Source organism: Camelus dromedarius, chromosome X (genome assembly GCF_036321535.1).
Source record: "Camelus dromedarius isolate mCamDro1 chromosome X, mCamDro1.pat, whole genome shotgun sequence".
NCBI classification, from domain to species: Eukaryota; Metazoa; Chordata; class Mammalia; order Artiodactyla; family Camelidae; genus Camelus; species Camelus dromedarius.
The window spans coordinates 107,797,945-107,822,560 of NC_087472.1; the positions used below are offsets into that span (position 1 = coordinate 107,797,945).

The 24,616-nt window shown below is 46.8% G+C and overlaps 1 protein-coding gene and 1 non-coding gene across 3 annotated transcripts in view; both read right to left on the bottom strand.

Annotated features, from left to right (window-relative positions):
- The window catches only part of LOC105105255 (protein WWC3), a 100,682-nt gene that overhangs the window by 40,191 nt on the left and 35,875 nt on the right, over window positions 1-24,616 (bottom strand). Inside the window, exons 2-7 of one of the 2 annotated variants that reach the window (XM_031445966.2) lie at window positions 22,248-22,357; window positions 17,291-17,494; window positions 16,234-16,293; window positions 7,601-7,677; window positions 6,385-6,464; window positions 1,783-1,912 (exon numbers count right to left, since the gene is read on the bottom strand). In XM_031445966.2, coding sequence (XP_031301826.2) covers window positions 1,783-1,912; window positions 6,385-6,464; window positions 7,601-7,677; window positions 16,234-16,293; window positions 17,291-17,494; window positions 22,248-22,263 — 567 coding nt within the window. In that variant the 5' untranslated portion in view covers window positions 22,264-22,357. The remainder of the gene's footprint in view (window positions 1-1,782; window positions 1,913-6,384; window positions 6,465-7,600; window positions 7,678-16,233; window positions 16,294-17,290; window positions 17,495-22,247; window positions 22,358-24,616) is intronic. The other variant, XM_031445967.2, reaches the window with a different exon arrangement.
- Window positions 14,888-14,995, bottom strand: LOC116151147 (U6 spliceosomal RNA). The gene has a single exon (XR_004134923.1). It is a non-coding gene; the product is annotated as a U6 spliceosomal RNA (small nuclear RNA).

Below are 24,616 nucleotides of genomic sequence, written 5' to 3' on the forward strand. Positions count from 1 at the left end.
TGGAGCGTCTCAGAGAAGATGCTGGGGCCTGAAGCTTCTGCCAGAAATTCTATCTCCAGCCTTCGTGGGGAGAACCCACTTGAGGCAACCAGTGGCTTGCTCCGCTCTGCACGCTCAGAAAGAACAGGGCAGGGAGGCCAGCTCAACCTCCTAGGGCGAGGCCTCCGTGCCCTGTGGTGAAATACCACCTAGCTCACCCCTGGGGTTCAGGCTTAGACGACTCGGGTGACCTCCAAAGAGCGACTCATCCAACACTGCGCACAGAGGCCTCAGCAGGCAGCGGCTACACCCCCGGCTACCAGCGCTTGGGGAAGATCTAACCATTGACCTTTCATCTCTCATGGCCTGGAAATAAGGGCATCTGAAAATACAGATTTCTGGGTCCCACCTCCAGAGCGTCTAACCCAGCAGACCCAGGGTAGGGATGGTAATCTGCAATTCAGCGAGCTCCAGGGGCCACTCTGGGATCTGGAGTCCTGGCGGTCAGGAAGCGCTGCTGCGAGAGGAAGTGACGTGTGCGCCTGTCTCACGCGGCCTCTGAGTCTGAGCGTTGCTTCCCATGTCCTTCTGTGTCTTACATGCTGCAGAATTGAGACACATGCCTACCAGCGCCAGGGGCTCAGTCACTGTGCTAGCCAGGCCCAGAAGGAGAGCCACGACAGACAGCACCAGCCGCATGCCAGCAGGGTGCACGGGCCCAGTGTGCGTCCCTCTGCAGACGCTCGGCTGCTTCTAAAAAAACCGAAACTATGGGAGTTCAAGGGGCAAAAAAACTAAGCAATATAAAGTGACAATGAAAAAAAAAAATCTATCCACAGAAAGGAGGCAGCTAAAAAAAAAAAAAAAGGAAGGGGGCAGCTCTGTGGGTAGAGAGATGGGGAAAGGTACAGGGTGTCATCGGTGACAGGGGGAGCTGCCGCAGGACAGCAGGCACAGGCCGAGCTTTCTGTGAGGGCAGCCAGACTGCTGTTCATACTCTGACATGTCTGCATAAACCCTGGAAGCGGGTACAAGAAGCTAATAAGAGTAGTTACAGGAGAGGAGAGAATAGGGTGATAGAAAGACGCTTTTGATAGTTTTTTGAATCATTCTGATTGTTAAAACAATATGAATGTCTCACCCATTGTTGTGGCTTGAACTGTGTCCACCAAAAACAAATGTTTAAGTTCCCACCCCCGGAACCTGGAAATGTGTGCTTCTGTGGAAGGAAAGTCTGCAGATGGAATTAAGATGAGGTCACAGTGGATTCAAGTGGGTTCTAATCCAACGATTGGTGTCGTTATAAGAAGAGAAAATGTATAAGCAGAGTCACGGGGAGAACCATGTGACGATCAAGACAGAGACTGGAGCAATGCACGTACAAGCCAAGGATGGCCAGCAGCCCCCAGGAGCGGGAAGAGTACAGAAGGAGCCTCCCCTAGAGCCGACGGAGAGAGCCCACACCCGCCCGCACCTTAATTTCGGACTTCTGTTCTCCAGATTCTGTGAGAATAAATTTCTGTTGTTCTAAGCCACCTGGCTTGTGGTTCTTTGTTACAGCAGCCCTAGGGAACTAATACGTGTATTGTGTATAGTTATAGATGTATATATGTACACATACATATATCATATATACACACGTATATACATGTATGTCTTTAAAATATGTATGATTATATACATAATAAGCATATAATATATAGAGTAAATAAACATATACATTTTTAAGTTTTAAATAAGAGACAAACAAGCATGTGGGCGGACACGTGGACACGGGCTCTGAGGAGCAGCAGGGCATCTTACTTGCATCAGGTCCCGTCTCTCCTTCTCGCCTGTACAAATGGCCTTCTTGATGGTCCTGAGCTCGCTCATTATAGCCTGTGCCTCATCCAGTTTGTAGTTGGTGTGAGCACTTGACATCTTACGATCAATCCTGGTTAAAAAAAAGAAATACAAGTCATTCTGTGCAAGATTATAACATTCCATTGCACAACAATAACAAAAAACTCAAAAGCTTCACAGAAAGATGGGAAACAATTAAAAACAACGTTTTGGCGGAGAAAAATAAAGATCCCCTAAAACCTTCCTTGTTTGTGCTGAACACAAAGAGACAGGACTCGGCGGGCGGCCGGCTCCCTCGGCGCCAGGAGCATCCTATGCGGGCGAGGACGGTCCAGGCAGGATTCCTGTGTCCTCTACCAACGACTAAGCAACAAGATCACTGGCTTAATAATTTCCTGAGATTTTAAACTTCCTTCTCTGAGAGGAAGATCATGTCTTAGTTTATCCCCAGCATCTGGGTTAGTGGTCCAAAATGTCTATTAAATAAACATACGAATGAAACCTGTGTGCAAGAAGAATATACGGGGAAACAGCAAAAAGCGGTGAACTCTCCACAGTGACGCCTCATACAAAAGTCAGAAATTCTTACGGCTCCTCTATTTTTCTTTCCTTCTGGTTCTAATTTATCACTCTCTTGACCACTCACCTCCACCATTCTTTCCTTCAGTCCAAGTATCTATTTGTCCTTCCTTCATTCCACTCATTCAAACTAACTTCCTTCCACCCACCCCTCCGCCCAGGCAGCCCCGGCCGTGCGCAAGAGGCCTGGTTCTGGGTGGTGGGAGCAGAGCACTGACCCAGGCGAGGCTTGGCTCCAGCCTTCCCAGAGCAGGCAGGCCCCTGCAGCACGTTCTTGGCTGCATCTTCCACACCTAAGTCTTAGGCCTTGGAAGCCCTCAGGGCTGAAGATACTCTGGTCCAGAAACAGAATGAACTCCTTTTCTGGAAAGCCATTAGCTCGCATTTCATGTTCCAGATTCACTGTTACAGAGGTTTGGGTTCTGAACTGTTTCCCCCATGTTACCTGAAAATCCGATCCTTAACAGCCAGCCCAAACTGTCTTATTTTCCACTCACAAAAGCATCCTGGAATGCCGGTGAGTATGAGTGACACTCCAGCTCTACAGTGGGACCCTGGGCAAGTCACTTCACCTCTTTAAATCTCAGTTTCCCCATGCCTCAAATGGGGACACTAAAGATGTTTCTCCCATTTAGTGAGAAAACGTAAGAAAAGAGCTTACTTAGCAGAGGCCTGGCCTGCAACGTCTGCAGTGATTATTATTAAAAGGATAATGCTGAGTCTACTTACTCACGGGAGAAAAATTAAACAATTCACCAACTCCAGTACTTTACTATCAGTAATAAATTCCTTGCCACATATGTCATAACTCACAGCAAAACTCAGCACCAGAGCTGATCTGAGCTATCAGCACCAATGGAATGAGAAAAGGACAAACAAAACAAGCAGGGAACCATTCCCTCTCCCTTGGAACAGAGCTTCAGGGCTCGATAGCACTGCTACGAATGCCATCAGCTACAAATAAAATATTTATGACAACTGGTCCTGATTCCTCTTCCTTGGAGAGCGGCTACAGATGCACCATGGGCCCCCACACACGGAATGGTGCCACCCCTACATCCCAGCACAGCCTGGCCATGTGGTTTTCCATCTTAGCCGTTTTATGGAGAACCAAGAGTCTCTAATGTGAGGCAGAAACACAGGCCATCCATCTCACAGCACTACATCTGCCAAGGAAGTGGCCCAAAGCTTCTTACAGAGAGAATCTAGACTCATTTATGTAATAATGTCTCCTTGCATCCATCTTCTGACAAAAGGCTTTCCAATACAGCATATTTAGTGTCACAAACCACAACCCCCATAGGCTGATAAAGTCTGCAGAAAAGGGTTATGTCACTTCCATACAAAAAACCTGAGGCCAGAAAAGTCTCGTTTCTCTGTAACAGTCCATGAGACCTCTGTGAACCAGGTCTACTGGCTCCTCCAGAATGAAAAATACAGCAAATGGATCATCCCGAGAATGACGCCATGCAGAAAAATGAAACTCTGCTGCATTGAACAAAAAAAAGTTTTCAATCACCTGAAAACCAATGTCAACCAAATAGTCACAGAAGTACAGACACACAGCACTGTCAAGGCTGCAGTGTGAGACGAGAACCAGGTCAGCTCCAGCTCTGGATTAGGTGCTGTGATTTCCTTATGGCTTTGAGCAGCCTCAGAGCCTGACTGCAGCTGTCAGCAAAGCCAGGGATGGAGCCAGCTGCCTGTCGAGGCACGGGCATCTGGAAAGGGAACGGCTGCCACATGGAGGAAAACAGGCCGATTCCCAACAGGGAGAGGGACCAGCAAGGCCATGATGCACTTCATTGGTGGCCACCGCAGAGCGCCAAGGAGAACAGAAGTTCAACTTCAAGGCCACAGACCTGGGCAGAAATGTTCTGTTGGCCAAGCTGTGGGAAGAGGAACATTCATCTATGCGTGGTGGGGATGCAACACGGCACTGCCTCTCCCAAGGACAACCTGGAGATATCTAAGGATACGACCAAGGCCGTTACCCTGTGACCCAGCAAACCCACCTTTGAGAACTTCTCCTGAAATCTTTCGTGTCTACCCGTGCACAGCATTAGGTGAAAAGCTGATGGGAAATGTTATAAATGGATGTATCAGGCCAACACCACCAGAACCCACTGATAACTTCCACACCGCAAAAAGAGACAGCCAGAGACGGAGGTACCACCACTACCTACGAAACAAACTTAGCTCCCCAAAAGGAAAAGAAAAGGAAACTGAACTTGAGTCAGATCACGCCTCTTGGATCAGTGACACCAGCTGCACAGAGAAACGGGGGAGAGCACGTTTCATGACACCATGCACGTTCCAGCAACAATGTCCATGGGACGAGCGGACTAGCCTCTGCAACGAGTAACTTGTTGAAAGAAAGAAGAAAAGAAAAAAGGAGAGTGGGGGAGAAATTAAGAGACACACTAACCAGATGTACTGTGTGGACCTTGTCTGAAACTGGACCCGAACAAACCAGAGAAATAGGAAAAAGTGCTGGAGAGGGGACGACATTAAGAGATTACTTTTAGGTGCCACAGGTATTACAGTTATGTTTTCAAAAGGAGCCCATACCTTTACGAGAGATATTTATGGATTAAATACGATTCTGGGATTCACTTCAATAACGCAATAAGGGCTTGGGAATGAGGCTAAGTGACTGAAAACAAGACTGGCCATCGTGTGGTTAGCTGTTGAACTGCAGTGAGGGCCCCAGGAAGGAGCCATCATACTCTTCTCTCTACTTCTGTGTATGTTTGACATTTTCCATCATTAGAAGTTTATATATATTATACACGCACACACGTACAAATCTATCCTTAACCCAGAGACTGCGTTCACAGCCAGCTCCCATCTACAGAAATTAACAACATACACAGACTTAAAAAAAAATACAAAAGGTTCTTTTTTCCTCACTTGGACCCAAGCGTAATGATGGATTTCCTTGCTAGCCAGGAACGTTCACCAAGATAAACAAGTTGAGTTTAAAATGTTTTAAGTAGCCAAACTCTTGGTGAGGTGCTCTGGAAAAAATACACGGGAGGTTCTGGGAAGCAAGAACAGCAGAAAATTTTCTGGAGGAAAGTCATTTTAAGAATGCCTTAGATCAATGTTGGTAACAGTACAATGACGTACAATGGTTCATGCATTATCTGTGCTTAGAGTTAGGATTTTACAGGAGGGGTGGGGTAGTCACACTGCCCATGCTTACAAAAGCTTTTCCAAATTTCTCAATAAATAATAGCAATTGGCATGATTCGATCCAAACGTGAGAGCCAACCTTCAGTATCAGAAAACTAAAGAGGCTGTTTTCATCCCATACATGGCCTGTGTGACTCAGAGGAAGGTGGCAGACTGCTTTTCATCTGCAAAGCATTTTAAGCCGAGCACTAGTCCCCGTGTTTCCTCTCCTCCCTGTGAGGCTGTCACAGCACAGAGTGAACATGTGCAGTGACAACACAGCAGCCCACCAAACGCCGCCTCGCAAGGCAGCTCCATCTGGAAAGCTGGGGTGGGTCCCCCAAGAACAAGGCCAGGTCCAGAACCCTCCTCTCGGGCCACTCCTCAGCCTCCACTGGGGAGGGCAGGCATCCCCACAGGCTCTAGCAGAGAATGAGGATTGTCCCCTAAATATAAAATAAAGATCTTCTATGCTGTACACCCAAAATAAACACAACACTGTAAACTGACTATATTTTGATTTAAAAAAAATACTAATAAAGTAAACTGCATGCAAAAATAAATAAAATAAAACGAAATAAAACAAACAAACAAAAGGTCTTGTTTCCCAAGTATTTCCATTTAAAGAAATGAAGTATCTTCAGGGAAAAGAGAGATCTGATGTTTAGCACTGACAAATAATGAGCACAAATGAAAGCATAAAAGCGAACACCCATGAAGCTTTAGGACACGTGTCCTGGCACCAAACAGGTCAGTACAACAGGAAACCACAGGGGACCTCTCCCTCTGACACTGCAGGCCACTCACTCTTGCAGGGTCTCCACCCCCTTTTCCTTGTACTGCAGTTCTTGCTTCATCTGGGTCAGCTCTCGTTTTAATCTGGAAAGCTGAAAGACAAATGACATGTTTTTTTTCCAAAAACCATCTGTGAAAAATGATTTCTACGGTCGTCAGCATTGTCATCTAAGTTTCTAATTAGTTTGCAATTGACTGGATCAACCATCCCCTCCATGAACTTCCATCCATGGGCATGTAACCCAGCCTCAGTGGAAGAGCTGGCTCCCCCAGATACACAAGTCCAGGATCACTCACAGGCCTCTACCCACCTGGAGCCCTGGAACCGACAGCGATGCTCCTTTCCAAGGTACTGATTTACACACTGCAATGAGCAACCCTGTTCATACTTTTTTCATCCTCCCTTCTACTCACTCCCCATAGATCCCACATGAGAAACATGGCTGCTCAAAGCGTGGCTTCCCACTACCTGAAAAGTCACCTGGAGGGCTTATTTAAACAGATTCTGGGACCCACTGCAGGCCTGTGTTAAAGCTCAGGGGGTAGGCCTGGAGCTCACACTCTGAACTGACTCCCCAGGTGTTTTTCGTAGGTGTGTCAGAATTTGAGAACTGCCACACTAATAAAAGAAACATTCTGGTTTAGGGACTGAGACACCAGAAGATGCAGCCTCGTCTCCAAGACATCTCCCGTGCTTTGCTGCAAATGCAACAAACCGTTCCCCCTCCCAGACACCCAAGGGGCGGAAGGGATGAAACAAGGTGGCACGTAAAGAGCCAGCGTCACTGGGAAGGAGCATCAGAACCTTCAGGTTAAACGCCACCGCAGGCAAGGCTTCTCTGGGAATGCAGCAACCTGGGAAGGGCAACAGATGTTAAAGATGCCGAGGGTTGGGGCTGGCATCCCGCTGATACAGGGAAGTGCACCTTTGAGGCCGGGCCCTGATGTCACCCAGTCTTTCCAAATGGGGGCTGAGTGTAGCCCCAGGAAACACACAGAGGGATACAGGTAATTTTTGTTAGATTGGCTAACACTTTAAAATTAATCTTTTCCCCTCCTACTGGGAAAGAAGTGGAAAGTAAAACCAAATGTAATAATTCCTGAAACTGAAAATCTTACTAAAACGGGTATGTTAGAGACCTTGACCATCAGAAAATGAACCGTGGTAAGTGGTGTTACATAAAAACAGACGCGGGCTTCTAGGTGTGAAAACATTCATTTTACTCACCCTATCCCGACGACTTGCTATTTCTGCTTTAATTTGGTATGGGTCGTACTTTGTATTTGCTGAATATCCAGAGAAGCCTAAACAGAAGAAAAAGATTTTACAATGGATACTTTAAAATAAATAAATACACACAGAGAGGATCTTCTGATTCACCGTATTAAGTAATCAATTCTAAGTCTGAGATTTGCAAGTTGGCACTGGCTCCTCAAGAATTGACATTTCACAACCTCAAGTCTTGATGTTTGATTTTTATATGAGGCCTTTCTACGTGAATCCACATAATAAAATGTATGGCTGTAGGTAAATCAAAACTCTGTTTATTGCAACTGCAAAACAACCAGGGTTAAAAACCATATATACATGGGGGGAGGGGGGAGGTTGGGGGAGGTATGGTTATAGTATAGAAAACTGTTCTTATTATGTAAATAGTACATATGGTACAAATCCATTTTTATTTCTTTTTAAAATGCACACACACACAAGGAAGTCACTGGAAGGAGAGAACCCCAAAGTTGACTGGGCTTATTCTAATGGTTTCATTACAGAAGATTTTACTTTCTTCATATCAATATTCTCCACCTAAGTGATTTCTGACATAAGAAAGAAAAAATACTAAAGATCAGTAGAATGGAAAAGATGATTTCTAGTAACGTGTTGGTATCTGGCAGGCTCGAGGAAAAGCTTCTCTTCCACACTGTCGGTTCCCCGAAGGCTGAAGCGAAGCGCCCACGCTTTTGTTCCAGCAGCTTGTTTTCGATGGGTGTTTAGCTAAGTCACATCACGTAGCTAAATGCTTCCTTCAGCAGTGCAGCACGCGATTTAAGGTCTTCAAACAGACACAGCATCGTTATCACGAGCGGCCAGTAACCGGGAGTGGATAAGACACGCACAGCTGTCCAGCTGTGGGTTAAGCACAGTCAGCCAAGCCTTTTCTGGTGTCTCAGCAGCTGGAGCAGCCCACGGCCGTCTCTCATTTCTAGCACCCCATCCACGCTCCACAACACTTTTTCCTGATGCTTCTGTCTCCTTTATCAGAGGCCTCTAAGCCGCAGTGACCTGGTTCCTATCCCTTCCTGAGCTGTGGAGGCTCCTCTGCCCTCATCTGTGAGTCAGCCCACACTGGCGTCATCTGCCTCCGGGTCACTTGCAGTAACTGCACCTGCTCCGAAGACCCATCTGCAGGGCCAGTACCTGTTCTTCTGCTCCTCTGATCTGGGTACCGAAGGCCGTCATTCAGGTAACTAGGTGCCAACACCTAGAAGCTAGTTTATAATCATCTCCTGATTTTGTATTGGAGAAGATGGCTCAAAGCCATTCAGTGGTTTAAACAGCAAGATTATTTAATGTCCTCAAATAGAACCACATCCAAAGTTCATCAGAGCTGCTCAGATACCTCCTTTAAAAAAAAACAAAACAGTCCTATGGAAAATCTATTTAAGGCCCCATCAGTCAGAATTTCAAATTACTAGAATCTACTGGAAATAAATATCTGGAGGAGCTACGTGTTTGCCACCTTTATCTCAAATGTTCTTATATTTAGAATTGTAATCTCTCAAAGACATGGAGTAAAATGTTTTTAAAATAGAATTCTTTCTTAGATGAAGAATGTCTATTTCCAAATCCCACAAAGTCCATCTTGTCTGACTCTCTGGTTTCATTTAAGACCAGTAATAAAAGCAACACCTCAAACAATGCCCTTAAGAGGCAGAAATTATTTCTATAAAATTTCCACATTCAACTCCTGGGACTTAGTTTCTCAGGCCTGAGCTTCAGGGGCTTCCACTCAGGGCCCAGGTGACATGCAAATGAGCCTAGGGCTTGCTGACTCCTCACTTCCACGTGTGTCCACTTGTCATGGTGCAGCTGAGGAAGACAATGCCAAGTCATTGCCTGCGCTCTTTCCCACTCCAGGTATAAAAGTAACCCCGCCACCAAAGTCCAGAGAAGTTAACTGCAATGTTAAACATCAGTGACAATGATCTGAAATCGTTGCCGGAACTCTGTGTATGTGCAATTTCACAGGGGAAACTGGCAAAGGAAGTCGAAATGAATGCGAGAGGTGTAGTGGGGACAGATGGACAGACTCACGGCAAGCTGCCCCGAGTTCTCGTGGGTAACTAACAGAACCCTGAGGCGGTCGGGCATCCGCCCCTACCCCAGGACACTCAGCCTTGACCCAGTCCTGGAGGGGGAGCCTGATAACCCAGGACATCACTGAGCTGCCACCACTGAGTCCACCAATGGGGAGGCGCCCCACCTCTGGAGGATATTGGGAGGTGACAAAGGCTGTCCTCCTGGTCTGGGCCCAGGGGAGTGAGTCCTCTGTACTCACAGCTGAAACCATCCTAAAATGATAAAAGAGGTTTTACTTATTGATTCCATTCATGATACCTCTGCTACAGTTTCTAAAATTATAAAATTCGAGGACTGGGATGAGGCAAAAGGCAACTCAAGTACCTAAGACAGTGAGTACCTTTTATCTTCAAATGCTAAGGAGAGTCAGAAACACTGGCATCACTTTTAACAATAGAATTCAGTTTATAAAGACAAATTCTCAGTTCCTATGTCTGCCAGTAAGTCTAACGGAACCCATTTGTGGAGTCCCAGGAACAGCTCAGGACTCTAGACCCCGTTTTTAATGGCATGTGTACCACAACATTTAGAAAAAGAAACGTCTTCCTCTGTGAAGACACGTCTCCCATCTCAAGGTCTAAGACAAATACCAGACCTTCATCTCTGAAGCTTTCTTCTCGCTTGAAGAGTTCGAGTGGGCAGAGCTTTTAAATAGCTTAAGGCGTCCACTCAGGCAGACAGCATTGTTTTGGATGATATAATAATAAGGTCATAGCTTAGCTGGACCACAACAATGTAAATTACTAAACCTTGCTATTATAGGGTACCTTTCACATTTATTTCATCTAGTCTCACAAAAATCTTTGCCAGAGATCATGATCATGTTTCCCCACTTTATAGATTACGGCTGAGTTTGCAATGACTTGACCTACACTGTGCCATCAGTCAAAGAGGGACTTCTGTCTAGAACTTGGGCTCCTGTGGGTCAGATTAGCTTTTCCAGTGTAAGAAGAAATGGCCCTCCAGCTCCCCGTGCCCGACAGGTGAAGGTGATCTGTGTATTTAGCACTCAGAATGCTGCAGACCCCAGTAATCACTCTGGATGAGATTTTATGGGTTATTGAAAGGAGAAATGTGTATGTCCACATGTCCTCTGTCTCTGTCTCCTTCTCTCACACAGGCCTCCTCTGTGCCATGAGAACCTGAGATCCCCCCAGGGGTGTGACATGCTTTACAAGACCAGTAGTCCCTCTCCAAAAACATCCCCTGGGCAGATGGCTCCTCAGGACCAGGTGTGCGCCTCCAGGCATCAGCTCTGTAGGGAGCTGCTCGAGGGAGCCCAGGAGGACTCCGGCAGAAAGGACAGCAAGCCCTGACAGTTTCCATGCTGACAGGTACTAATTAGCAGAGTTGCGACCAAGGTAGGCATATAAATAACCAAGGCCAACAAAAGAGGGCGTGACTTCTTTTTTAAAGGCATCATAGGCCAAGGAACAAAAATATTAAACTAGCCCACTCAGAGGTAACCTGAAGAAGTGACACAAGAGGCCACCAACCCAAACCAAGAACTCTCTCTCGAGGACGGGCGAGGAGGTGCGGTAGACACGTGCACTCTGCTGCGACCGTAAAGACGGAGTCACCCCCGAGTACCTGGGGAAATGCTGTGTGCACCGTTTCCACCACCTCCCACCCCCCGCCTGCTCCAACGTGCTTGCGTGAAGCATGAGAGAAGGCTGACCGAGGGCCTGCGGCCCTTATCCTACGCCAGACACTAGATGAGAACCCTTCACCAGAGAAACAATGGGAGATGACAGTCTGTGCACTGGGCTCGGGGCCTCAGCAAGAATGCTGGCAGGACTGAGGACTGGTAAGGTCAAGCCTCCCCACCACCTCTCCCAGGAACGCAGCGTGGGCCAGTGCTTTCTCACCCGAGACAAGGCCCACTCTCTCCCAGCCACCGAAAGAGACTCTGGGGGCAGACTTCTAGGAGCTCCTTGGAGCCAGGGTAACAAACAAAGTCCTATTCCTGCTGCTGCCAGAAGGAAGCGTCACAATCAACCTGGACAAGTGGATCTCAACTCTGAGAACCACCTGGGGAGCTTTAAAAAAAAAAAAGGGTGAGGGGAGCCTGGCCCCACCCAAAGCCATTAAATCAAAATCTCTAGGGGTGGGAGTGGGGTCCAGGCAGTCAAGAGTTTTTAAAACCCCTTCAGGAGATTCCTCTAGTGCAGCCAGGGTGAGAACCACTGGTGCAGATTCTTCTACAAAGGAGCAGATAGTCAGTATTTTTGGCTTTGTGAGCCATATGTCCCTGTCCCAGTTCCTCAGCTCTGCCACTGTGGCTGTTAAATCGGTAAGTGAGTGGACGTGGCTATGTTCCAACAGAAGTTTATTTACAAACAGCCAGGGCGGACAGGATTCAGCCTGTGGGTCATAATTTGCTGACTTGTGGTTCAGACTGTAATTTACCCCAAGCAAGAATTCCTTCCAAAATATCCTGCAGATGGTCATGTACTTCATCTCAATGCACTGGGAGGCTAGAGTTTCTCAGGAAGAATGAAAGAGTAACTCCAGAAAAAAAAATTTCTGAAATAACAAATGTCTTCAGTGTTAAAAAGAAGGCAAACAGAAGGACACTGCAATGGAGGAAGTGGGAGAAAACGCTACAAAATGGAGCTGGAGAGGAAGCAGTGGGTGTGTCTCAGAGAGAAGGCTCCCACCGCAGAGAAGCTCCATCTCGGTGTGCTACAAAGCATAAAGCAGGGCTGGGTAGCAGGCAGCTAGCTCACAAGCCCACAGGAATAAAGCAGATTTGGGTTCTTAGTCTCATGGGGATGTGTGTGCTCAAATCCAGCAAAGCATGAGTTTGCTTTAGTCAGAGACAACAAAGGTTAAGGCCTGGTATTCTCAGATGCCAGATGGCCCAATACTGCCACAAAATCTTTCCTCTCCAGTGAATAGAGCTTTATTCCGGTGATTTCCATGACTTGGGGGGAAATCTGTACAGGGTATGGAAGAGGTCCCCTCCTCCTGTGCTCCCCCCATATCCTTCTGCTCCAATATTAGAAATGGCTGTTCTAGTTAATTCCTCTGCCTCACTTTCCCCTACAATCAGCCATGAGGGATAAATCATGTCCCCAGCATTTAGTATATATCAACACCAGGTGCTAAATAAATATCTGTTGAAAACTAAATGAACAGTTTAGCAATCCTACTATGGGCCATAAGGAAGTCAAGAAGTAGAAAGTGCTCTGCCCTCCACGTGCCCCTTTCAGTGTTGTGTAATTGCCAGATGACCTGTCAATTTATAATTGGACCTTATTTCCAGGTAATTTGAACAATGGGAAGGCATGGTGTTCCAAAACCATGATCAGTTCTTCTGAGCTACCTCTTCCATGTCTCAGAAAAGCACACAGCCCCAAAGACTATGTACACAGACAGATCTGGGTTCAAATCCAAGGTCTACCACTTATTGAGTACGGAGCCCTGAAGAACTAATTTAGCCCACTCAATACTGTTTCTTGTGGATACCCCAAAGATAACATCACAGTGTTAACAGTGCTTCATGATGTGGCAACCACAATAATGCTGAGAAAACACCAGCCCATTCCACATGGGTTCCTTTCGCTTCGAGTCATTGCCAATGAAGGAAATCATGGGAAATAAGTCCAGATATCATTCTGTTTCCAGTACCAGAGCAAGGAAACGCCTCTTTGCTTTAGATGACTAGCAATGAGAGCGATCTGGGCTGTGTGAGGCCCATGGGGCCAACTGGAGTCCAGGCGTGCTATGAATCCTGCCACCAGCAGCTCCTGATGGGGGCCCAGGCCTCTGGAGCAGACATCCGTTACAGCACAATGATTCGAGCCAGCCGGATCACTGTCTTGAACTTTAGCCTGTGGCCAGAAATAGTTCATTTGGGTCGTATCTAACAGAGTCTTCCTTGATGGAGTTCAGGTTAAATGGCAAATTCGAAGAGTTTATCAAAACCCAAGGGACAGCAGCCTATAAACTGCCTGGATTAATTCCTAGACTCCATTCGTAGTCTTTTTCCCTGAGATAGGCTCCAGCAAGATCCACTGGCATCTCCAGCCCTTCATGAAAACAGGGAGGCCCCATGTGGCCTCCGAGGCCACCTACAGGAGTAGATGCAGAGATGGTGTCTACGCAGGGACCTCTGGTGGGTCGGGGAGTGGAGTTTGATGAGCACATTAAAATCTCAAGTCAACATACAGAGTCATCATCTTCCTCTAATCAAGGTTTCTTCATACAGGACTTCACAGACAGCACCTTGAGTATTTCTTTTTTACTGGGCATTAATAAAATTCTATGGCACACAGGAAGGAATGAAATTGAGTCCAATTCCCTATTTGCCCAAATGTCAAGGGAGTAAAAAGCCCACAGAAGTACAAAAACAGATGTTGAGGGATGTCCCAGCTCCACAGGATGACCAATCCTGAACGCCCCTACCCTCTAGGCTTGGCATTGCCATGGGACCCCACCCCTCACCCCCCTAGGGCTGGGTATAGAATCCAACAGGCTGTAACTAGGTCCTCCTATATTAGCATCCTCAGCAGCTCCAGTCCCGAGTCCCCATGCTCACTGCAACTCAAGTCCGGGCTGCACCAGTATAGGAACCAGTATATAAAACACATCTTCTCTTGACGAAATATTTCCTTTCCATTACTGGCAAGAAACTTCCTGCCAAGTTTTTCTGATATGTCCTTTCCCTATTCTATTCCTAGAACGACTGACTGGAAAACCTCTTTGGAGACCTAACCAAACCTAATCATGGAACAGATGAGGTGCCTAAAGGCTCCTGGGATGAAACACTCTATTAGGTTGAATTGTATGAAATGGCCAATATTTGGCCCCTTTTAAGCCATAAAAAGGACAATTTTATATGGTTCAACCTACTTCCACCAAGTAACTTTTGGAAAGGTTTAGAATCGCTAACTATAAGCTCTCAGAAACAGTTATAAACCAATGCTTCAGCTAAATGTGACCTCAAGGCACCAAGTCCATTGAGTTGGTCATCCTATGGGATCATTTAAAAGAGACCATACACTGAGCCATAAAAGTCATGTCAGTAGATACTAAAAGTTTGGAATCTTATATAGTCTAGTCTCTGGCCATAACAGAATTAAATTAGAAATCAACAACATATCTTTTAAAAGTTCCAACAACTTACTTTCATTTTTTTATTTTTATTTTTAAAATATGGAACGCTTCACAACTTTGCGTGTCATCCTTGCACAGGGGCCATGCTAATCTTTTCCGTATCGTTCCAATATTTAGCACATGTGCTGCCAAAGTGAGCACCCAACAACTTACTTTTATAAGAACCCATGGGTCACAAGATAAATCACAAAAAAATGGGGAAATATTTTGAGCTGACTGAAAATGAAAATACCAAAATTTGTGGGATGCAGTTAAAGTAGTACCTAGAGGAGAATTTATACCTTTAGAGGCTATGTGAGAAAATCAGAAAGGTCTGAAATCAATGATCTGAGTCCCTACTTTAGGAAGATAGAAAAGGAAGAACAAATTAAAGCCAAACCAAGTAGAAAGAAGGAAATAATAAAGAAGACAAATCAATAAAATAGAAGAGAGACAAGAAATTGGGGGGAAAAAAGGAAAATCAAAAGCCAGTTCACTAGAACGATACATACAATGGATAAAAGGTTAGCTACGCTGATTAAGAATACATAAATGATTAATATCATGAATCAAAGAGAGGACACCACCTCAGAGTCCAGACATTGAACGAATCATACAGGAATTCTACAAAAACTTCATAAACTTGACAGCTTGGATTAGCACTCGGTAGAATCCCTGTGGGCCAAACCCAGCTTGTTACCCATTTTTATACTTTCATCAGATCAAGCCACACACATTCATTTATGTATCGTGTCTGGCTGCTTCTACATGGTAACAACAGGCTTGAGTAGTTGCATCTAAGACCACATGGTCTACAGAGCCTAAAATACCAGCTGACCCTTTACAGAAGTTTACTGATTTTTAGATTAGGTGAAAGAGACGAACTTCTTGAAGCACACAAATACGAAAACTGATTCAAGAAGAAACAGGAAAATCTGATTACCCCTGTATCTATTAAAGGTTACGAACATTCCCAGGAAGAACTCCAGGTCCAGATGGCTTTTCTGATTAATTCTATCAAACGGTTAAGAAGGCACTACCAATCTCACATAAACTCTTGCCAAAAACTAGGGAGGAGGAACATGTTCCCACTCATTCTGTGAGGCCAGTATTATCCCATTACCAAAATCAGAGACAGGCATTATAAGTAAAGAGAACTATGAAGAAACCAGCCTTTTCTAAAAACTAGCACTGAGCTGACCCATCACATTTTGATGGACAGTTAAAAACAAACAAACAAACAAACAGAAAAAATCCTAGTACATACCAATGTCTGAAGAATGAGAGAAAACAGCCTAGAAACAACATATCATTGTACCTGAGCCTGCATTCTCTCACGGCAGATGGAAACACAAACATCTCAAATTCCTGTGACAGAGGGGAAACCCCGGCTTATTTACCTCCAACAGCAGCTGCAGTAAAAAAGACGTACGGCCCCTTGACCTCAACTCCATTCTGACCTGCAACACAGGATAGAGCTTTGACCATGTCTTCCACGTTCTAAGCTGGGTCACAGAGCAAATCCCTGGCAACACGGCAGTCATGCCGCAGGTAAGTCCTTCCAAGTCTCGGCTAGACTTAGGTTTTCACAAAAAGAAACCCTGTGGTACCAACTTCATACACTCTCCCCAAGCTTTCGGGCCCCGGGACAGCCATGGCTGCGTGCACCCGCGGTGGGCTGCTGGGTGTGACAACTCCGGTGGGAAGGGGCTGGCTCAGGCAGTGACTGACTGAGTCAGCAACCAAATGCTTTGGCTTCCGCGACTGGACCTGATTCCTTCAACACCTGAGCATCTGCAGAGTCCTACTGAAATGGGAGCCCACAGCCAGCACCCTCTGAAGCTAAGAGGGGCTCCCTATGGAGAACGTCAGTGTGCGTCCATCTTACTTGAGGGGCAGAGAGTTCTCCAATTCTCTGCGCTATACTGAGTCTCTCCACCTTCAGTGTGTTGCCCAAGAAAGGAGTCTACAAAGAGACAGGTGCCTGACATGTGGAGGCTCCTGGATCTGTGCATCCACGATCAACAGAAGCGTGGTATGGCTTTCCCAAGGATCAGCCCAGACAAGCAGGATTAACTGCAGGGGTCTCCAGGTGAAGCCCTTTCCCACACAGACAAATATGAGGCATGAGATGGTTTTGTGTCACGACCTGAAATGTACTTGTTTATGTCCTCCCTTCCCCAGCTGCTCGGACACTCCCTGAGGGCAGGGACCTCTCCTCTGTTAGGCTCCACCGTATCACTGTGCCTGGGCACAAGGTGGGCATCTGATAAATATTTGCTAAAGGATGGTAGTGAATGACCATCGATTCCCGTGTGGAAGGCTGATCCCCTGTCTGTGTGTGATTAGAAACTTTATGAAGCTGCCTCGCCCGAGTGAAGTTCGGGCTTTGCAGATAACCTAGCAGAGATGGCTCTTAAAGTCGCGCGTGTTCACTGGAGGAGCCGGGCAACTCACAGCTGGCGTATGAGCGGCTGTCGTCCTCACACATTTTGTGCAGCTGCTGATATTCCTCCTGAGCCAGCTCGAACCGCTGCTGCTTAATCTGGTAGATTTCTTTCTTGGCATTGAGAGCCTCCTGGGCTACAATTAAGTACTCCTTCAGCATCCGTTCCTGCTCTCGTCTCCATTGTTCTCTGGGGTCCTCAATCTGGGTAAGCTCTGAAATGAAAAGGGTAAGGACATAAGTGACTTCAAGTAAAATCTTTAGGTTGACCAATAATTGTGCAGTTATGTGACTGGTCGATATGAAAATTAATTAACTACCAGGATGTTCATTATGGAAGCGTCTGCATAAGGAACCTTCCCAAAGTGTGGATCATCTTCTATTTACATACCCACCGCTGAGAGGAGACCAAGGCTCTGTAGATATGCAACAGTTCCTTGAAGGGGAAGACAACATCAGACAGTTGTTCACACAGTCAGTAAACGTGGGTGGGCATGAACCCAAAGGAACTCGTCACTGTCAAACTAAGAGATGCATCCAACCTTCTTCTCCCTGACTTGTCCAACCTGGATACTATCAGCTCTGCTGTCCCTGTGACTGGCTTGCTCCCTCCCCTTCCCCCCATGCCAGACCACGTCCTTCTGCCTTCTTTGTGAACTTCCTCATCTCCTCCCGCCCATAAATCCGCCCCGCTTTCCACTCTGGCTTTCTCACTAGACCAGCTCCCGGAAGGGCTCATGCTTACCTCTGGCTCCAACCTCTCCTGAGCCCCATCCTTTCCTTCCAACTCCCTTCTAGCTACATCTCCACGTGGACGGACCCAAAGTAACTGAGTCAATCATCCAAAGTTGGACTCATTCTCACACAGCGCCTTTTCACTACCTAAACCGAAACCAAACCACGGCAGGTGGCCCAGCGCCTGCTGCTGTCGCTTGCCCTCCCGAAGGGAGCCGCACCACCGGGATCTGCCCACTCAGCCAACCTGGGACCCCACCTCAGAGGACTCCTACCCCTTGCCCTCACCCAGAATATTTGGTGGGGCATCCAGAATTGGTGATTCCTGCCCCTACCTATAACAATGACTGATGACATGCCGTCTCTCCATCTCCCCTTAATTCAATCAGACCCTCACAATCTCTCTCCAGAAACACCCAGGCTTCCTGACTCATCCCACCGAGAGCCACCCTCAGTGTGTTCACCAAAGTTACCTTCCCAACTCTGCCTGCAATTCTTTAACACGTGAACCTCTCTTAAAGCACAAAGTCCAATATCCTCCACGTGATGAGTCCTGAAACTAACTTGCCAGCTTTATTTCAAGTTTCTGCCCTTTTCCCCAGAGACATCCTCTACACAGACTAAATTTTCCACAGTCCCCATCTTTGGAAACGCTTATCCGTGCATTTACATCACTTCTGTCCTCCTCTGCCCACCAGAAAACCATGTCATTGTCTAAGTCCCTTTACAAAGGCACCTCTTCTCTGAAGCCTTCTCTGCCCCACCAAGCACACATATCTCTGTGCAATGGCTAGGACTGCTGCTCTGACCACTCGCCGCATGACTGTTTTTGTATTTCTTTATTTCCCATCTAAACTCCAAGCCCCTAGAAGCAGGCGCACAGCCCCAGTCATCTTTATATTCTCAGGGCCCTTCGTCAGTCTGAGACTCAGAAGGCAATCTATGATTGTGGACCGCAGGCTCACTGAGTGCGGAGCAGAAGGGGCCATCTGCTCCGTACAGAGGACTACAGTCCTGAGATCAGATTCTTACATCGAGGGATGGAGTGATCAAATGGGCAAGACACCCAGACTCGGGAAGGCTCCCTTCCTTCACGGCAATCGAATTCCTAGTGGAGATTTCCACAGAAGCGCCATCCTAAATGCAGTAAGAAACGGAAAGTGGCGTCCTGCTCCCAACATCGAGACCGCAGGCTGCAGTGGCTCTGTTACAATGATGCCATATTGGTCATTATATACAGGCTGCCGGCAGCCAAAACAAAATTAAGGAGAGTTCCTAGAAGAAAAATGCTAATAAAATTCCCCACCCAAATCCTAAATAAACCTGCAAAATATTTTACTCCAAGTGCACCTGAGTACACTACTGCAACAGCCCAAACATGGAAAAATTAGGGAATCTCACCAAATGGTGAATGGATGAATAAAATGTGGTCTACCTATGCAGTGGGGTGTCATTCAGCCATAAGAAGGAATAAACTATTGATATCCTACAACATGGATGGACCTCGAGGACCTCACGCTAAGTGAGAGAAGTCAGACCCAAAAGACTACATGTTGTAGGATCCATTTGGATGAAACGTCCAGAAGAGGCAAACCCAGAGAGACATATAGGAGATTCGGGGTTGCGTGGGACAGGAGACTGGCGGGAGGAATGGGGAGTGATGGCTAAGGGGTACAGGGTTGTACCCTGGGGTGATGAAATGTTCTGGAACTAGACAGAGGTGGTGGTTGAGGAACACTGTGAATGCACCAAACGCCACCCAACTATAATGCTTTTAAACGGTTAATCGCACGTTCTGTGCATTTCACCTCAAAATGATTTAAAAAATGTAAATTTTACATCATCTTCGCCACAAACACACACACACACACACACACACACACACACACACACACGAGCGCTTGCTAGGATGTTTCAAGTAAGTTCTTCCTTTTAAACCCTGTCCCAGCAACAACCCCTACTATCCCTCTTCACACTGCTACCCCAGGGCCCCTCCTGGAAGGCCTCTCCAGGCCTTAAAAGCTCACATGGGGAAATAAGAAACAGAAATAACAAACACTGACCTAGCGTTCAGGTTTGGTGGGCTTGGGCCTGGGCGTGGGCAGAGTCACAGTGGTGTAACCGCCTGGATGTCTCTGACGCTGATTCAGCCAGGAGACTTGCCTCGGCCGACAGGCTCTGTTCACACTCTGGTCAGCACACCCGAGGGTCTTGGGAACCTTGAAGGTGATCAACCCAGGGACCCTCTGGTCCCTCACTCCACTGTCAACCTGCACAGTTCCAACTTAACATGTGACCCCTCAGGTTCTGTGCCCTTAAAGAGCTTCAAAGCTGTGCTATCAAGAGCTGGGTTCTTGGGAGCAAGGCTCGGGAGGGGCAGGGCCCTGGCCCTGGAGCTGGTACCTTCCCCCTCCACCGTCCATGGTGCTGGGTCATCCCAGTTAGACTCAAGGTGGCCGAAAGAAAGCCCTTGGTGATTACTCAGGTTGGGGTTTCATGGTCATGTCTAGCGTGTCACGTCGAATCCTTGAAGGTAAAGACTAGGTCTCACTTCCCTGTGTCCCCAGGGCCTCAAGAGTGGCCGGCACGGAGAGGTCCCTTGCTGTGACTCAGTGAGAAAGGAACACCCGCAGCAAAGAAGGGGGCCCAGAGGGATGAGTGAGCTGGGTTTACAAGAGACGAGCCAGAACGGGACCTAGGCCTCAGTGGCAGGCAGGCAGGCTTTCCAGAAAGGTCATGTCAGGTGAATGCCTGTGCTGTTCAGTCATACTACCTGGGCCCAGAGAGGCCAAAGCCTGGTGAGGAGGCCCTGGTGCCCCTGTGCCCAGCAGCCCTCACCTGCCAGAGTGACCACCCTGCAGCTGGGAAGGTGGCCCAGATGGCCAAGACACCTGGACACACGCAAACGAGGGCACCAGCTCAGCCAGGCCGGGGGGAGGGCTGCCCCAGATGGAGCCTCATGGAGCACTGCACCCTGTCCACTGCGCAGTGGGTCCGCCTAGAAGCCCTCGTGCCACGTGGATAACCGCCTGGGAGGGCAGCAGGACTGAGGCAGTACTCATCCTGCTGCCCAGTCTTTGGTTAGGAGCTGCAATCAAGGGGAAGCCGAGTGTATGGATCGGAAACCCCACAGGCCTGGACAGAGACAGGAAGGCTCGCCATGTAGGTTCCTTAACGCTGAACTGAGGAGGCCGGCTGGCCAGTGACAATGCGGGAGTCAGTCCTACAAGCACCAGCCTGGGCCGATCACACTATGGGGACACAAGGAGCCATGAGACCGAGTGAGGGAGGAGCTTCACACTCACACGGCATACACTGTGCATCCTCCCAGCCTCTCCCACACTTAATAACTCCAAGGACAGAAAGCACACTAAGGGAAACTTCATGTCCCCAGTAGTAATGACAATGGCAGGAACACTGAGGGCAGCTAGAACAAAAATGGGAGAGAGAGAAAATGTGAATCTGAGAGAGGAATGGGTCCCCAGCGGTACTCGATGGAGGAAGGCTGATGAGGAGGCAGAAGAAAGCCAGGAGTGGGGTGGAGAAGAGATCTAGAACCAAAGGCAGCATGTGAATCTCAGCACCACTGGGGCAGCTCAGCCTCTGTGGGGCGCCCTGTGAGTAGTACCCCTGGCTTCCACCCACCAGATGCCAGGAGCACCTCTCCCAGCTGTGACCATCGAAAATGCCTCCAGACATTACCAAGTGTCCCTGGGAGGCAATACCAGCCCTGGGTGAGAATCACTGCTCTCAACAACTCCACAAAGAAGGCCGGCATAGTCAAGGACCATTTATTTTAGCTGTAGTCTTTGCATTAGTTTCTCCCTTCACAAAGCTCAAATCAAATCAAATCACATGCATAAGACAAAATGAAGTTAAGGCAACCACTTGGGCATTTACTGTTCCAAGAACTAGTTAAGTTGCATTTTGCAAAAAACAATCTTCTCATTTTGAGAGATGTTTCTATTAGTAGACTGCCTGGGAAATTTATTCTTTCTATTAGGTATTAAAACTCTCCATTCAACATATTCCATGCAGTCCTGAGCAACACACAAGCCAGGTAGCTACATACCTGCTCAGCTAATGGATACTTCAGATGACATTTATAAAATCCAGTTCAATGCTGCTTTGGAGAGTAATAACTGTTTCATCTACAGAAAGAGTTCCTAGCATCTTTGAGATCAACATGAAAACTCATTCATATATAATAACTCAAGGTGGCACTCTACTTACTATTTATGTGGTCCATGTAATAAATTCCAATTTGTTTATCATATACAGTTTCCCATCCTAAAGGAAGTTCATCCCCAACACAATCGGCAAAGGTCAATGGCTTTGTTATCCTGCAAAATAAAATTATGAAAGCAAATTTGAAAGTCAGGTCAATTTCATGTAAGTTTGCTGAATCAATTCTAGAATTTGATTTTAACACAAAAATCATATATTATCTACTTGCTTTTGCTCCAACTATTTGGTTGGAAAATTAGTTCACTGGCTTTGCCTAAGTAATATCAGTACACTCACAGTTTTTTGTTTTTTTTTTTACTATCTCAAAATACAGATTTAAATGCCAGCGAAAACAGATATTGACAGTTACAAAACAGGTAAAACAAGCATCTTCTTCCAAGCGGTATGTTTAATGAGGTGACGACAATGGAATGTGGCTCTGCCACAACAATAGGCGAGCACCTCTGTTTTGTTCTCATTCCCTGCCAAATGTTCCCCCTTCACAACTTCCGGTTTCTGTGCATTATACCCTACTCTATCTAAAATGTATTTGGTAAGTTTCATCTACCAGTGGTCAGAAGTTAAGGAGTTAAACATTAACCATGGACCAAATGCAAAAAGCCAAACAAGCACGGGAACAATACAAGGGGACGCCTACTAAACACTGCCCTGTATTCCTTATGCAGTGGGAATCAGAAATTGCAAAGGGTCCTCTTTGTTTTCTGGAGAAAAACAACAAAAGCACATTGTCTACAGATCTCTCTCCTTAAAGTCCATCTGATCAAGGACCCTTGGCTTGACACAGATAGATAAAGGAGAGGTTTTCCAGATAGGTTTCTTTAAGGAGAGCCTCCCCTCCCCTAGACGTCATGATCACACTGACTGACAAGACAGCTGTCATAAAACAGGCCGCACCAATAATTGTCTGAGTCTGGGCAGCTATCTATTCAGTTCTCTTTATAAACGCATACTGACTGGTATGCATGGGAATCTGATAACCTAAATTTCACTAACTCAATCTTCCCACATCTCTGTTCAAGTCCCTGGCTCCAGGAAAGTGAGATACCATAACCACAGCCAAACCCGACAAGACCAGTATGAATTTCCAACACGTTATTTCCCCAAACTGGTTCGACAAGACTCTGTCTCTCCAAGTAGCATTCAGAAACTGACAAACACCATTAGGACGGCACTGACTGAACTCGTCTTCATTTTAAACATATGGTTTTAAGAAGTGCCAGTCAGTATCAAAACAGAAATACATATGTAGAAGGTAAAATACACCATGGAAATCCTCTCACATACGATGCACTCAAAACCCACAACATCACAAGATGAGCCTACTGTGTACTGTCTGTCCGTCCCCGAAACACCAACCACAGCACAATCCCTTTACAGGTCAGTAATGGTGTGGTAGTGGCATGGTTCCAAGTCACACAGGTAACAGCAGGGTGTTGTGCACGATTCAAGTCCTAAACAGGATCACACCACAACAAAAACAATGCTACTTTAAGAGAAACTGAGTCCTGAGCATATCTCTGCTATTCCAGACTCCCGTATAAGCCTACAGAAGAATACCCAAGCACAGGCGCATTCTAAGCATGTTTACATATGTGATCTCATTTAGTCAACAAATACTGGTGGGAAGACAGAACTGACAGCACTGCTGAGCCCAATTCACTTACTTTACAATTCAGAACTGTTCTAGAACTATTGCAAGTTCAGAGTTTTCCATTTCCTATCCAATAAACACTGCAAGTAATTAAAATAACACTTCCACACTCTTTGTTCTAAAAATAAACAGATATACTATCATTTTGGTGAATTTTATTTTGGCTCGATACAGAATCCATGAATCTCTGATTCCACTTCCTCTCTAAAGAAAGCCTGGATTTTGCACGATCATCCACAGACTCAGTACTTCGAAGCCAGCTGACGAGAAGTCACGCTTCTCGGGGCCCAGCTCACACCAAGAGCGAGAAGTTACCAAGTCCTTGCCGTGGATCTCCTCAGGCCGTGGGGCTCACACTTTGAGCCTGCTAACTCACTTGATGGCAGTGTGAACGGGCTCAACGATACAGATGTCCAGCTCCCAAAAGACAGAAGTAGTAAACTAGAAGGCAAGGACAGGGATCCCTCGGGCAGGAAGAACGCAGCAGGGAGAAGCACATAAACCCACTCACCGCTTTCATCCACTACACCGTGAGACACGCTCACGTGCAGCAGGACACCCATGGCGGCCCGCTCCTAAGCGGCTCCCAATGCGTCCTGCCTCCCGGTGTTCACATCCTCACATGCCCCGCCCCCCCAAAGAGGGCTCTGCTGTGCAAGCGACAGGATATTGTGGAAATGACAGTATGTGGCCTCCGGGGTGA